This window comes from Geotrypetes seraphini, chromosome 11, assembly GCF_902459505.1.
Source record: "Geotrypetes seraphini chromosome 11, aGeoSer1.1, whole genome shotgun sequence".
NCBI lineage: Eukaryota > Metazoa > Chordata > Amphibia > Gymnophiona > Dermophiidae > Geotrypetes > Geotrypetes seraphini.
In genome coordinates, this window is record NC_047094.1 from 119,394,297 (window position 1) to 119,408,921 (window position 14,625).

The following is a 14,625-nucleotide window of genomic DNA, read 5'->3' on the forward strand; positions in this document are numbered from 1 at the left end:
TGGGAGTCCCTGGTGCATTCCAGCCTTAGCCTATAGGGAGAAGAGGAGATAGTGTATGCTATGGATGGGCAGATTGGATGAGCCATTGGGCCTTTATCTGCTGTCATATTTCTATGTTTCTATAACCATAAATCTCTATGACCTCACAATGCAGGTCTATAGGGAGAGAGGAGAGAGTGGATGCTGCAGATTGGCAGACTGGATGGGCCATTTGGCTTTTATCTGCCATTATGTTTCTTTGTTTCTATGTTTTTGTGGTGTCTTACAATATTCAACCAACTGTGCAGGAGAACGAAGCAATTAGAAAACAATGTCATTTACAGGGGTTTATTAAAGCTACTGAAGTTATGTTGAGTGTTTGATTGGAATTGACTATGAGGCTCATTTTCAAAAAAGATAGACATCCAAAAGATGGCATTAACCGGCACTTGGACGTCTTACTAGTCAAAACATCCAAGTGGGCATTTTCCAAACTGACTTTCTAGACGTCTTTCTGGTTTTTTTGTCTCCAGTGCATCTAAAAATTAAGTGGGCATGTTAGAGTTGTGTTTTAGGCGGGATTAGGGTGAAGTTAGCACTTGGATATTTTACAGTGATAGACATTTTACAAAAAACGTCCAGAGCACAATTTGGATGTTTTGGTATACACCTGTTTTTAAAATGAATAAGGGCCTAAAAGGTGCCAAACGGACCAGATGACCACTGGAGGGATGAAAATATAGCCCCACACATTGACCCCCCTCCCACCCTCAAGAAGTCTGCATGAAACTGTACATATCTGTCTCTATGACAGCTGCAGATACTTTAGGCAGTCCTAGTAGAGCTGCAAGCAGGTCTTTGGAGTAGCCTGGTGGGCAGTGCAGTGGACTGCAGAGAAGGGGAACCAGGCCTATATGTCACTCTAACTAGTACACTTCTGGTGAAAAGTGTGAGCCCACCAAAACCCATCAAATACCCACTGTACTGCCATTTAGGTGACACCTACTGGCATAAAGGCTATTGGGGTGGTAGACAGAGGGGTACAGTAGGTTTGGGGGGAGTTTTGAAGGGCTTCCCATATATTATATGGGAGATATGGTGAAATGTGTACTGGCACCCTTAATGTGAAGTTCACAGCAGTGCCCCACTGCTGTTGCTGGCATGTCTGTGTGGCTAGTCCATTAAAAATGCTGATCCCCTCCTACATTCAAATGGCTTATTTTGTATGGGGGGATATCGATCATTGCAATAAAATTAGATGGCTAGCTGGACAAAACATCTAGCAGGGTCACTTTCGCAAAAAAAAAAAAAAAAAAAAAGTTAGATCATCTCTTGTGGGTTTGAAAATGGCCTTTTCTTCCGCCCGATATTTGGATTTCTTGAGGTAAGCATCAAATTGGTCCTCCACAGTCCTAGAAGTCAGCAGTCTCAGAAATTATGAGAGCACACTTTGGACAATTAAAACTGCTAATAGCTTAATTAGTTTTATAGTGCTAGTGAATGAAGTGTTTTGGCTCAATTAATTATGTATTGTTCACTAATTATAATTATGTATTTCTTAATTTCATCTTTATATCAGAGCTTGATGCAGTAAACAGCAAATTATGAATATAATCATATAAAATCTATACATTCAATATCTAATGAACATAATAAAAAAAAATCATAAAACATATGTATACAATTGAAATCAATGAACAATAATATTAGAGCTGATGCCGAATTTTTTTAATGCTGCAGAGAATCTGTGGGGTAATTATCTGACGAAAGGGGTCATTGTTGAGAAGCAAGGTATTACCTCCATGCCTACAAGTGAAACAACAGTCAACATGGATCAGCCCTATGTCTTCAGCGACATGACCTCTTATTTTACCCTGCTGGTAGGGATCTACTTTCCTTCTGTCACAGGTAGGAGCTGGAAGCACTGACATATGGTTAAAGTATCCATATCATAGTGTGCGTCTCACTTGTATGTTATTATTTCCAAATTAGATTGCTGTCACTCTATGCCAGAATCACCACTACCCAACTGAAGCGCCTACAGACCTAGCAGAATACAGCCCTGTTCATACGCAGCCATGCCCAACTTTTTGACAAATTAACCATACTGTTCTTATGCCCATACAATATTGCTCTCTCTTGAAAAATTCTGTGTTTAATGCTTAAGACACTTCATACTGGTTTGCACCCCTATCTCTGAACGTTAGTCATAAGAACATAAGAACATAAGCAAAGCCTCCGCTGGGTCAGACCTGAGGTCCATCGTGCCCAGCAGTCCGCTCACGTGGCAGCCCAACTGGTCCAGGACCTGTGCAGTAATCCTCTATCTATACCCCTCTATCCCCTTTTCCAGCAGGAAATTGTCCAATCCTTTCTTGAACCCCAGTACCATACGTTGTCCCATTATGCCCTCTGGAAGCGCATTCCAGGTGTCCATCACACATTGGGAAAAGAAGAACTTCCTAGCATTCATTTTGAATCTGTCCCCTTTCAACTTTTCTGAATGCCCTCTTGTTCTTTTATTATTCGAAAGTTTGAAGAATCTGTCCCTCTCTACTCTCTCTATGCCCTTCATGATCTTGTAAGTCTCTATCATATCCCCTCTAAGTTTCCTCTTCTCCAGGGGAAAGAGTCCCAGTTTCTCCAATCTTTCTCTATCTCTCCCTTTCTCTCTATCTCTCTCTCTCCATTTCTCTCTCTCTTTCTTTCTAGCTCTCTCTCTATATTTCTCTCTGTCTCCCTTTCTCTCTCTCTTTCTGTCCCTCTCTACTCTCTCTATGCCCTTCATGATCTTGTAAGTCTCTATCATATCCCCTCTAAGTCTCCTTTTCTCCAGGGAAAAGAGTCCCAGTTCCTCCAATCTTTCTCTTTCTCTCTCTCTCTCTCTCTCTCTCTCTCTCTCTCTCTCTCTTTCTCTTTCTCTTTCTCTCTGTCTCCCTTTCTCTCTCTCTTTCTGTCCCTCTCCACTCTTTCTATGCCCTTCATGATCTTGTAAGTCTCTATCATATCCCTTCTAAGTCTCCTCTTCTCCAGGGAAAAGAGACCCAGTTTCTCCAATCTCTCAGCGTATGAAAGGTTTTCCATCCCCTTTATCAGATGCGTCGCTCTCCTCTGAACCCTCTCGATTAACGCCATGTCCTTCTTAAGGTACGGCGACCAATATTGGACGCAGTACCCCATTATGAAAACTACATTCCCTCGACACAAACTGATTGATGCTCCTGGGACCACGCCAGGCCCATTATGAATCTACCAGGAATTCTGCTTTCTTTTTTATGGTCCCCAAATCCTGGACCAATCTGCCCTCTTATATTGGTTTGGAAGCCAACGTTTCTAAATTTATGACCTTGCTCTAGATGCTTCTCTATGAAAGGGCTTTCAATCTTATACCCTCCTGACATACTTCCCCCTTTGCCTGTCCTTATTTATCTCCGTTTGATGCCTGAGGAAACTAGGAGAAACACATTTATTTTTCATTTTTTCTTATTTTCACTTTTTACTTTTGTGAGTTTGAATGTGTTCTCTTTCCTATCATTCTATGGAGTTTCTTTCCTAGAGTTGCCAAATTTTCCAATTGGAAAATCCAGACTCCCTAGACCCGCCCCTATGCCCACCCTATTCCACCTATCCCCGCCCTGTAATGCCGTAATCCCGCCCCCAGTCCCACCCTAGCCCCACCCCCTGCTACCTACTTTTGTCAGGCAGGGAGGAAGTCCGCGCATTCCCAACGCAATTTAAGAAGGCTTTTCAAAAGGAGGAAATGTCTAAATGTCTAAAATGTCTAAATTTTAATTAGTGTTTGTATACTGCATGGATCCATGTGTTGGAAAATAGCAGTATATCCATAAACAATAAACCATTGTTTGGGTGTTATATGTTGTGGCCGGGTGCTAGCCCTAGGCATATGCCTAACCGGGTTAGTCCCGGTCATTTACAACTGGACCTAGCGGTTTTGTCTAACATGGAGTTAGTGAAATTGGCTGCATTGAAAGTATCAGGACTCAATTTGATCAAGCAAGACAGTTTATTTTGCACAAGATAATTCAAAAGGTTCAACCGAAAAATATTGCAAAACAAAACATAGGATTCACTCCTTTGTCAAAACTTGTGCAGTCAATTTTTAAACATAGCAAAAACTATGCCACGAGTTTCAAATCTCCATTAAACAGAAAAAAAAAGGTTTTCTTCACGAAAACACCTTCTGGATTTTCAGTCACAAACCTGCCTCAGCTCTGCCATCAAACTATTAGGCTCAACGGCTTCTGCATGTGCTGGAACAGCCCTGTGTCTTTGTCAGCAGACCGGCCAAAAATGGCTTCCACTAGAGAATGACACGGTGACAAAATTCATCACCATTCCCGTCCCCGTCCCCGCGGATAACCACGGGAAACCATCTTCATGTCATTCTTTAAAGAGAGAGGGAAGAATCAGAGTATGAATGGCCACAACCACTGACCCGCAAGCTTTGCTTTGAAGAATGCTGGTGTAGAAGGACTGAGGTTGAAACAGACACTACAGAATGACAGTCTCTGGTATCCAGAGCAGATATTGTGATGTCATAATGCCTCATTCCACCAGTGCCTAAGAGCCAATCACATCAGTGATGTCACAATGGCTTCATTATCCTTGGCTCCCATAAGAATCAGAGTATGAATGGCCACAACCACTGACCCTCGAGCTTTGCTTTGAAGAATGCTGGTGTAGAAGGACTGAGGTTGAAATAGACACTACAGAATGACAGTCTCTGGTATCCAGAGCAGATATTGTGATGTCATAATGCCTCATTCCACCAGTGCCTAAGAGCCAATCACATCAGTGATGTCACAATGGCTTCATTATCCTTGGCTCCCATAAGAATCAGAGTATGAATGGCCACAACCACTGACCCTCGAGCTTTGCTTTGAAGAATGCTGGTGTAGAAGGACTGAGGTTGAAATAGACACTACAGAATGACAGTCTCTGGTATCGCATGTGCGGATTTCCTCCTGTCCAACGTGAGCAGGCAGTGGGACTGGGGCATAACGGGACAGGGTTGGACGGAATTGGGCGGGCCTGGGGCAGGTCTAGGGCTCCGGATTTTACTATAGTAAAATCTGGCAATCCTACACAATATCCCTTGCCAAGTTCACTTATTGAGTGTTGGGGGGATATTAATCACTGGGGGATCAAAGTGGTGACCTTTTTTAATTCCTCCAATTGAGCTTTTTTCTGAAACCTGGATGTCCCGAATAGCAGGTCAAACTCACCGCTCAACTGCTGAATATTGACCTCATAGTATTTATCGACCTGCGGCTTCTGTACTCTTTGCCTTCCTGCAGCCTGGATTATCTTTATAATCCAAGATATTTGCCAGCATTTTCCTCTCACTTGACTTTACCAACACTGTCTTACTTTACAATGCAAAAGAGGTGGCTAAGTAGACACCATGTCACCACCTCCGAACTCCAGGAATGTGAGAGCTCTGCTTTATTTCCACAATGTTATAATAGCACACTACTGTAATTATTTTTTAATTACTTTTCGCTGTTTGAGTTAATTAGAGGCTGATGAGAGATCCCACATTAGCACTTCTTGAGCATAAACGTGTGACTGGGAGCTCTTCCACCGCAAGTGTTGAAACCATTCGGGGGCGTGGGGGGAGGTGAGGGGGGGGGGGAGAGAAACCAAGAAAAGGAATAGGATGAAAAAGAGACTACCGGAGAGAGAGGAAAAGAAATATAAGCATCTATGAAAGCAAGAAAGGTGAACGGAAAATTGAAGGTGGAAGGTTGAGGCAAGAACATTTGATAGTAATGAGAGAATTACTCGTATGTGCTGAACACATACCCTGCTCTGGCAGGACTGCAATGTGGAAGAGAGAGCGGCAGGGAGAGTGCTGCTCAAACCTTTTCTGGCCATGACTCTACGATCTTAACGGCAGTGATGTCCTTGATCCTGCCAAGATGCTCAAAGGCAGAGCCTGTCCACGGCCAAAAAGGCAACGTGAACGACCTAGATTTTGGGAAGCACTGGAATAGGGTAAGGACAATAAAGCTGACGAAGGGAAAAATTCTACATTTCCTATAGGAGAGAATTGGAACGAATAAGACATATATGTAGTAGGCTGCTCTTTGCATAAAGACGAGTGGACAACTTCTACATGTATATGGAGATTTAGAGCTATGTAATTGATTTAAGCAGGATTGCGGAATGTGTGGTTCTAAATTGAAATGAGCATTTATGTATTCCTGGTTAAAAAGATAACGGACATTGCCATTATCTGGTTCTGCTTCAACTACATCCTGAAATATCTTCATTGCTGCCTCCTTTTACGTGGATAACTTTTAGCCCCAAATTAAAACGCAGTGTATTTTATTTATAATTTATTTAAGTATGTTATATACCACTTATAGCCCATTGTTTACATTCAGGTACTCAAGCATTTTCCCTTGTCTGCCCTGGTGGGCTCACAATCTGTCTAATATACCTGTGGCAACGGGGAGATTAAGTGGCTTGCCCAGGGTTACAAGGAGCAGTGGGGATTTGAACCCACAACCTCAGGGTGCTGAGGCTGTAGCTTGTGACAGACCTCCAACATTGTTCCCCGTACAAAAGTCTACATCACTATGACGTTATTAACAGTAAGCTGGTAGCCATTTTATTGTTTTTCAAATAATGGTAGCTTTACAGACATTTTTTGTCCCGCAAAAATTGTTGGCTGGTCCTACTAAAAAGTCTGTAACTTCTCCGTGTTTTAAGATAATCTCATTCTACTCAACACATACATGTAGATAATAACCAATTATAATTTCACATTGAAATTCCAAGTGATGCTGAGAAAAACAGCAAAAAAAACCAAACTTCTAAGGAGTTACTTTTTTTTTTTGCCTCAGCCTGTATACTCCAATCAGGAGTTAAGCTAGACCTAAGATCATAGGTAATAGTGGACATCTTTGCAATTTTGTAGAAATATTGAAATACTTCTTTGCTAAGTGAGACAAACCTCTGATATCTTTTCTTTTTCAAGGAATCATGGCTGGATCCAACAGATCAGGAGACCTGAGGGATGCTCAGAAGTCTATTCCAACTGGGACCATCCTGGCCATTGCTACAACATCCTTTGTCTGTATCATTCATCAAGAATTGATCATCTTCTGAATAGCATAATTGCACTTTAATCAGAATTTATAGTAAGATTGGACCTTAAGGGGGGATGGGACTTGATATACCACTTTTTCTGTGTGGTTTACACATTCAAAGCAGTATACATATTTTAGACAGGTACTTATTTTGTACCTGGGGCATTGAAGTGTTAAGCAACTTGCCCAGAGTCACAAGAAGCTGCAGTGGGAAATGAATTCATAACCTCAGGGTGCTGAGGCCACTGCTCTAACCACTAGGCCACTCAAGTTTCAAGTTTATTCGAAATTTGATGAATCGCTTATACATAAAATACTAAGCGATTTACATTAAAATCCAAATTTGAATGTACGATAAAATACAAAATAATAATAACACATAAAATACTAAGCGAATTACTATAAAATCCAAATTTGAACATATGTTAAGATACAAGGTAATAATAATAATAATAAATCCAGAAAAGGGGGTTTGACCTACAGACCAACAGACTCAACTGGATGGAAGGGAAGAGCGATTCAGGTTACAATATTAATCATTTTAAAAAAAGAGAAACAGGAAAGGAGAAAACATTAGGAGGGGTAGTTGTTGTTTTTTTTTTTTAATAAAAGACTGCTGTACTGCAATTATTCCATATAGGAGGTAAACGCATCTTTAAACAGAAGGGTTTTTAAATTAGTTTTGAAACGGCTAATATCTTTTTCGTCTCTAATATATTGGGGGAGAGAATTCCAGGTTTGAGGGGCAACTACTGAGAATATATCGTATCGTCTTGTGCCAATCACTTTCAAAGAAGGGACTACCAAAAGACCTTGGCTTGATGAGCGAAGGGAGCGAGAAGAGTTGTATGGAATGAGTACCCTGTTTATGAATTGCGGTTCGTTTGTGGATAAAGTTTTAAATACCAAAAGTGAAATTTTGAAGATGATGCGATGATTGATGGGAAGCCAATGTGAGGCAACCAGAAAGGGGAATAAATGGTCATATTTTTTCCCGTTGTGAATTAATTTAACGGCAAGCTGATGACCTTTTAGAACACTGGCTAAGATCTAGGCCAGTTGTGTTTTTGTGCTGAGCTTGGTGACCCTTCTTGACCTTCATCGAACAGCGAATTCCTAACTCGGGGCTTGCCCAGATATATGGAGAGAATGAGGGAGGCATGTTGCTCCTGTCCATTTCAGAAATAATCTTTATCTGTCAATATTATCTGAGTTAATATATTTACAAAACAAAACCTTAAAAGCAATCTTTAGAGAACCAAATTATTGCAAGTGTTTTCCCAAAACCGAGAAGGCTCATGAAACACAAAGGACCCCTGTGAAAATGTTTGTGGGTTAATCTATGTTTCTATACAATTTAAATAGGAGATGCCCATGAAGCAGTGTTCAATAATTTATCTACCTCAGTAGGAAAGAAAAGAGTTTTCAAAAAAATTTTGTTTTATTTTTCAATATATTCCACTGATAGCTCCATACATTTCATCAACTTTTCCTGCAAAGACTTTAACCCCTTTGAAAAGAATTCTTCAAACCAGGACGTCACAGCTTCCTTGATGTCTTCATCGCTTGAAACCCTCTGTCCATGGAGAGATTTCTTCAAAACTCAGAACAGGAAACAATCTAAGGGAGCCAGGTCAAGACTGTAGGGTGGATAGTTCAGCTGCTGAAACCCACATTCTCGGATGGCAGCCTGTGATTGTCTTGACATGTGCACTGGTGCATTGTCATGAAGAAACAGCACGATTGTGAGTTTTCCTTGTCTTTTCTCCTTGATTGACTCCTGCAAAGCGATCATTGTGATGGCGTAACACTCCCCAGTTATGGTTGTCTTGTATGGTATGAACTCCAGAAGCAAAAGTCCTTCATCATCCCAGAAGATAGTTGGCATGACTTTGCCTGCAGATTTTTCTGTCTTGAACTTTTATGGGGTGAGGGATGACCTGTGCTTCTACCGCATTGACTCCATTTTGGACTCAGTATCTATGTGATAGATCCAAGTCTCATCTCCAGTCACCAAACAATGAAAAAATTCACTTGGTCTTCACAGAACATCTCCAACTTTTCCTGACAGCACTGGGGCCTCGTGACCTTCTGACATGGCATAAGCATTCTTGGAACCCATGTGACCGACTGCTTCTGCCTGCTATCCAAAGTTCCGAGTTGGTAGAGATCAGAGATGCAGATTCAAACCAAGACACACATAGAAAGGCACACTGCCTCCAGGCAGAAGTTATTGTACCAAAACCCACTAGAGGGAGTGTAAGAGCAGACTCTTGCTTGGAAGGGTGCACATGTCCATCTAGTAGTCATTTTCCTAACCACCAAGGAGGGAGATGTAGACTCACAAAAGCCCATACCTTCACCAATTCTTAAACGCCAAAGCAACATGGTTAGAGGCAGGGAAGAGGCTCCACAGGGCTGAGGGACCCTGAAGCTGAGCTCCCTGAATTCATGGAGGTTGAAGGAAGTAAAGAGGAGACCCCGACCTTTGAGAGTCACACAAGTCATACACAAGAGGTAGATGTTGGCTCTGACCTGCTGAGCAATGGTGTACAGGACATAGACGCAAATTAAAGCAAAAAGGCAAGTGGAAAATTCATCAGTAATTTACCTGACTACTGAATGCAGTTTTTGTTTTCTTTTGAAAGAGACTCTTTTGGCTGTTTTACCCATGGGTCTATTGGTTTGTCTTGAGGACTGCAAGAAGCATTTGTTTTGGGGGTTTTAAGTGTTTATTTTTTTTCTCTTCTGTGAAACTGCAATGCCTGTTAGCTAAGGAGGGTTTGTGAAGTCAGGGTGGGTTTAATTGTTCAAATTTCCATCTCACAAAGTCGCAACTCTTCTCTCAGCGGGGACACGCTGGAGAGCCAGTCTTTAGGGCTGGAACGAGTTGTTGATTAACTGCTATCAGCTAATGTGAAGAAAGTGGAAAGCTTTGAGGTTTGAGGGAGATGTTCAGTAAGTAAAAATACTGCAGAGGAATGAACTGTGTAAGTTTTTACCTTTGGAGGTTTTGTTGGTCTGTGAAACGGTGCCCCTACAAGTGTTGAACAGAGCACTGTTGAATACCTCTGCCTGTCTGAGCAAGAGAAGCTGAAGGACATCTTTTGTTTTTCATTAAGGACTGAGCTGAAAAGATTGTGGAAGCATTCTGACAAAGCTAAACCTTTTGTCTGAACTATTTTTGAATGCTGACAAGCTTGAACTTTTTGTTGGGAATTTTTTTGCAATAAAGCTTAGATGTTGCCAAGTTCTGGTGAGGCTTTCTATTAAGGTAATCAAGAGGAACGCTACCAGGTCTACAGTAAACCCTTTACAGTGCGAAGGGATTGTGTTTGAAATTCCTGTCATCGTCTACTAGGGGACCAGTGTCTAGGGGGAGTGGCGATGACACCCATCATGCACTAACCTTAGACATGCCTAACTTTTCATGAATTATTTTCCAAACTATACCTGCCGAGATGCCTATTTCTTCAGCTATTCATGAAACCTTCATTCATCTGCCTGACAAAATTAAATCCTCAACTTTTTTGCACATTTATGCGGAAGTTGCTTCCATAGGCCGTCCAGTGTGAGGGTCATCTTCGATCGACTCTCTACCCCACTTAAACTGCTTGCTCCAAAATTTTACTTTGTAGGATGATGAGGAAGACTGACCATAAACTGCAGTCATGCTTTTGTGATCTCCTTTGCCTTTTTCCCTTCTTTTGTGAGAAATTTGCTCCAAATCTAGCAGATTCTTACTTGATTCACACAAGGACTCTCCTGACATCCTGTCTCTTGGAATATTAGACTCGCTTTGAGCCACAACTGTGCATAGTAACCTTGAGACATGTCACAACATGCATAGACTTGTTTCAACACTCTTGTTACTTTCTTTCATAATCAGATAAATTATTGAACACCCTTTGTACATCCTTAGATCAAGTTTGCATGGAATTTTTCATACCTTGCTATGGCCAGAAACTTTGCATGTTCCAGGCTGTAGAAATGGTGTAAAATGTTGCATAAAAATAATAATAATAACTTTATTCTTTTATACTGCCAACACCAGTAGTTCTAGGAGGTATACATAAAAGAGAACTGGACAATCAGTGAAGAGATACAATTGTATAAAGTACATAAATACAGCAAAATTAAGCATCAAGTCAGGTAATAAATTTATCAAACAGATAGGTCTTAACTAATTTCCTGAATGAACAAGGTAAGGCTTGGGAAAAATTTCCCCTAACCAAGTTTGCAGTTTGCCTGCCTGAAAGGCAAGTGTCCTTTCTAGGAACGTCTTTTATCGACAATGTTTTAGATTAGGGTAGCTAAATAAGCGAAGACTTCGAGTGGTCTTAGCATGAAAAAACTGAAGACCAGAATCTCCAAGATCTTCCCAGAATCCATACCCTAGAGCAGGGGTCTCCAAAGTCCCTCCTCGAGGGCCGAATCCAGTCAGGTTTTTGGGATTTCCCCAATGAATATGTATTGAAAGCAGTGCAGGCAAATAGATCTCATGTATATTCATTGGGGAAATCCTGAAAACTTGACTGGATTCGGCCCTCGAGGAGGGACTTTGGAGACCCCTGCCCAAGGGAGATCTCAACTCCCTGATGGCTCAACACCATGTTCCCTCTAAGCCAGGGGTGTCAAAGTCCCTCCTCAAGGGCTGCAATTCAGTCAGATTTTCAGGATTTCCCCAATGAATATGCATGAGATCTATTTGCATGCACCGCTTTCATTGTATGCTAATAGATCTCATGCATATTCATTGGGAAAATCCTGAAAACCCGACTGGATTGTGGCCCTCCAGGAGGGACTTTGACACCCCTGCTCTAAGCTGAGTGGGAGTCTTCCACTTACAGTCTTACCAGTGGGGGGAGCTGTTTCGCTATCACATTTTCAATCGTGAGAGACAGGCAAGCTTTGTAGTACTCCAGAAACCCTGCCTCTCCCTAGTGATCGAAAATATAATATTGAAGTACCACCCTCCACTGGTAACAATGCAAGTGGAGGATTTCTGTTCAGCTTAGAAGGAACAGTGCTCAACACCCTGCCTCCCCCAGCCCTGACATGGGGCTAAAACATTTTCAAGCCCCTTTCTATATAGCCCCCTTTTCCTGAAACTGACCCCTTCCCAAACTAAAGGGCCAACCCACCCCTGCCCCAGTACTAGGGGTCTATGGGGATGATAGGGAAGGAGCAATCCCACCTGCTCTTGCCTCACTGAAAATCTCTACAGACCACCCTGGTGCTGGATAATTCCGGGCAGTCTAGGGACAGAGCCTGAGCAGTCAGAAGTTACTTGGGTACTGGCAATATTCAGCTCAATTACCCAGCTTATGCCAGCAAAAAAAGTTGTCCTAAGTTGTAGAAATAATGACATTGAATATTGTATTATCTGTTTATTCATGGTTCTACCTGTTATATCCAGATATTCAATGCCAATATCCAGATAACAGCTAGCCCTGAAGATGTGGGCATAGCTTTAAATTCTGTGGCTGGCTGCAAAGTTTGAGTGTTGGCCCATTATTTTTTTTTTCCAGAGATGGTTCTTTTCTGTCTGTTTTGTATTGAATGGCATACTTATTGAGTAGGGATTACCGATTATTTCTATCACCTGACTTAATTTCTCTAATGTTTGCAGACTCCCTTGAAATTTTCCTTGACCAATGTTCAGATATTAGCTCTGTTGTTCTTTTTGGAGCTTGCATTGAGGGTGTTGTTCTTCGTGACAAGTAAGTGCTATAAAAATGCCAATTATGGTCAGCAAGTATGCGGCAGCTGAAAATAATCTAGGGGTCCTTTTACTGAGGCGCGCTTAAGATTAGCTAAATTGTAAGCTACCTTGTTTCCTTGTGAGCATGTCCAATGATCCTTGAAATCCAATGCCCCATTGTCTTTACTGTTTCTAAGACTCCTTACGTTGTTTTCTCAACCCAACTCAACCCTCTCTCTCTCTCTTTGCTTTCTCTGGTTAATCCATCTTTTTTCAAATACAGTGGCACCTCGGTTTACGAGTGCACCGGTTTGCGAGTGTTTTGCAAAATGAGCAAAACATTTGCATAATCGGCACCTCGCAAACCGAGCTTGCCTCGATGTACGAGCACCTCCTCCCGCAATCTGGCACCCCCCCCCCCCCCCCGCTCACATCGCCCTCCTGCCGCAATCCGACATCCTCCCCGTACCCATCACCCACCCGAACACATTACTTACCCCCCATCTGGCACCCGGCACCGGCACCAACACACAGGACATGCCGGTGCCGGTGCCCGAAGATCTGTCCTCCTGTTCGCTGGGCCTTGAGTATCTGCGCATGCTCAAGGCCTTAGTTCCTGCTCTCTCCGAGATTCTCTCAAGGCCCAGCGAACAGGAGGACAGATCTTCGGGCACCGGCATATCCTGTGCGTTGGTGCCGGTGCCGGGAGCCAGATGGGGGGGTAAGTGATGTGTTCGGGTGGGTGACGGGTACAGGGAGGATGTTGGATCGCGACAGGAGGGCGATGTGAGCAGGGGGGGGAGGGGTGCCGCAATCCGACATCCTGATCTTCAGTCAGCAGTCCTATGAAATCTTAATATGACATTATTGTTTCATTTAGGAGTGGATGTTATCTTGTATGCTTGCTGCTTGTGTGGGTTGGGTCTGTTCTTTTTATTTGGTTTTATTTGATTGTATTTTGTAAACCGCTTGGACCAATAAAATGAACGAGCGGTATAACAAGATTAATAAGCCATAAACCATAGTAAAAATTTCAATTCTATTCCAATCATTAATCTTCCCATTGCTTATCACACTCAAATAAAGCCTTTCCACTTTCCTTTATCTTCCCTCTATTATCTCTGTTCTAATATTCCCTATATCCAGTGGCATAGCGAGAGTAGGAGGCACCCGGGGGCCCCCAAGCTGAATCCGCCCCAGCTCCTTCCATGCCCCCACGCCACACCGACGCCCTCTCTTCCCACTCCGTACCTTTTTAAATCTGTGCCAGCATGAGCGGCTTCTCTGACCTGCTGCTTGCATTGGCATTGGCTTTCCCTCTGATGCCACTTCCTGACCCCGTGACCCAGAAGTGATTTCAGAGGCAGATGCGAGCAACCGGCTAGAGTAGTTGCTTGCACTGACAAAGAGATTTTAAAGAGGCACGGGGGAGTAGGGAAGAAAGGGCGCGAGTGTGACATGGGGGGGCAGAGAGGCGCTGGCAGCCCCACCTGGGGTGATCCACCTACCCCACCCCCCGTTACTATGCAACTGCCTGTATCCATAACCCTTTCCAAACCTGCCTGAATGTTTTTACATGTTCATGCCTACCAGTTGTGAGTTTTAGTCAATTCAGCCCTCCATAATGTTTCTTGTTTTTTCCGTTTTCCTTTTCTTCCGCGTCATATGCTTCTCAATGTGTATTCCCCAAATTTGGGAACAAAAATAAGAAAGATGTTCCTTTTCCTTCTTGTCTAAACTAGTCGAGTAGCTAGAGAAAGTGAAGGATACAACAGCTGTGCTAATAATCATATTTTCCTAAACCTTCCTTCCTCATCTCTCTCT

The 14,625-nt window shown here is 42.6% G+C and overlaps 1 protein-coding gene across 1 annotated transcript in view; it reads left to right on the top strand.

Annotated features, from left to right (window-relative positions):
* Nucleotides 1–14,625, top strand: part of SLC12A5 (solute carrier family 12 member 5) — a gene marked incomplete at its 5' end in the record, with an annotated part of 142,652 nt that overhangs the window by 58,455 nt on the left and 69,572 nt on the right. The window contains 3 exons of the mRNA XM_033962619.1: nucleotides 1,720–1,887; nucleotides 6,986–7,084; nucleotides 12,763–12,820. Of these exons, the coding sequence (XP_033818510.1) occupies nucleotides 1,720–1,887; nucleotides 6,986–7,084; nucleotides 12,763–12,820 (325 nt within the window). The remainder of the gene's footprint in view (nucleotides 1–1,719; nucleotides 1,888–6,985; nucleotides 7,085–12,762; nucleotides 12,821–14,625) is intronic.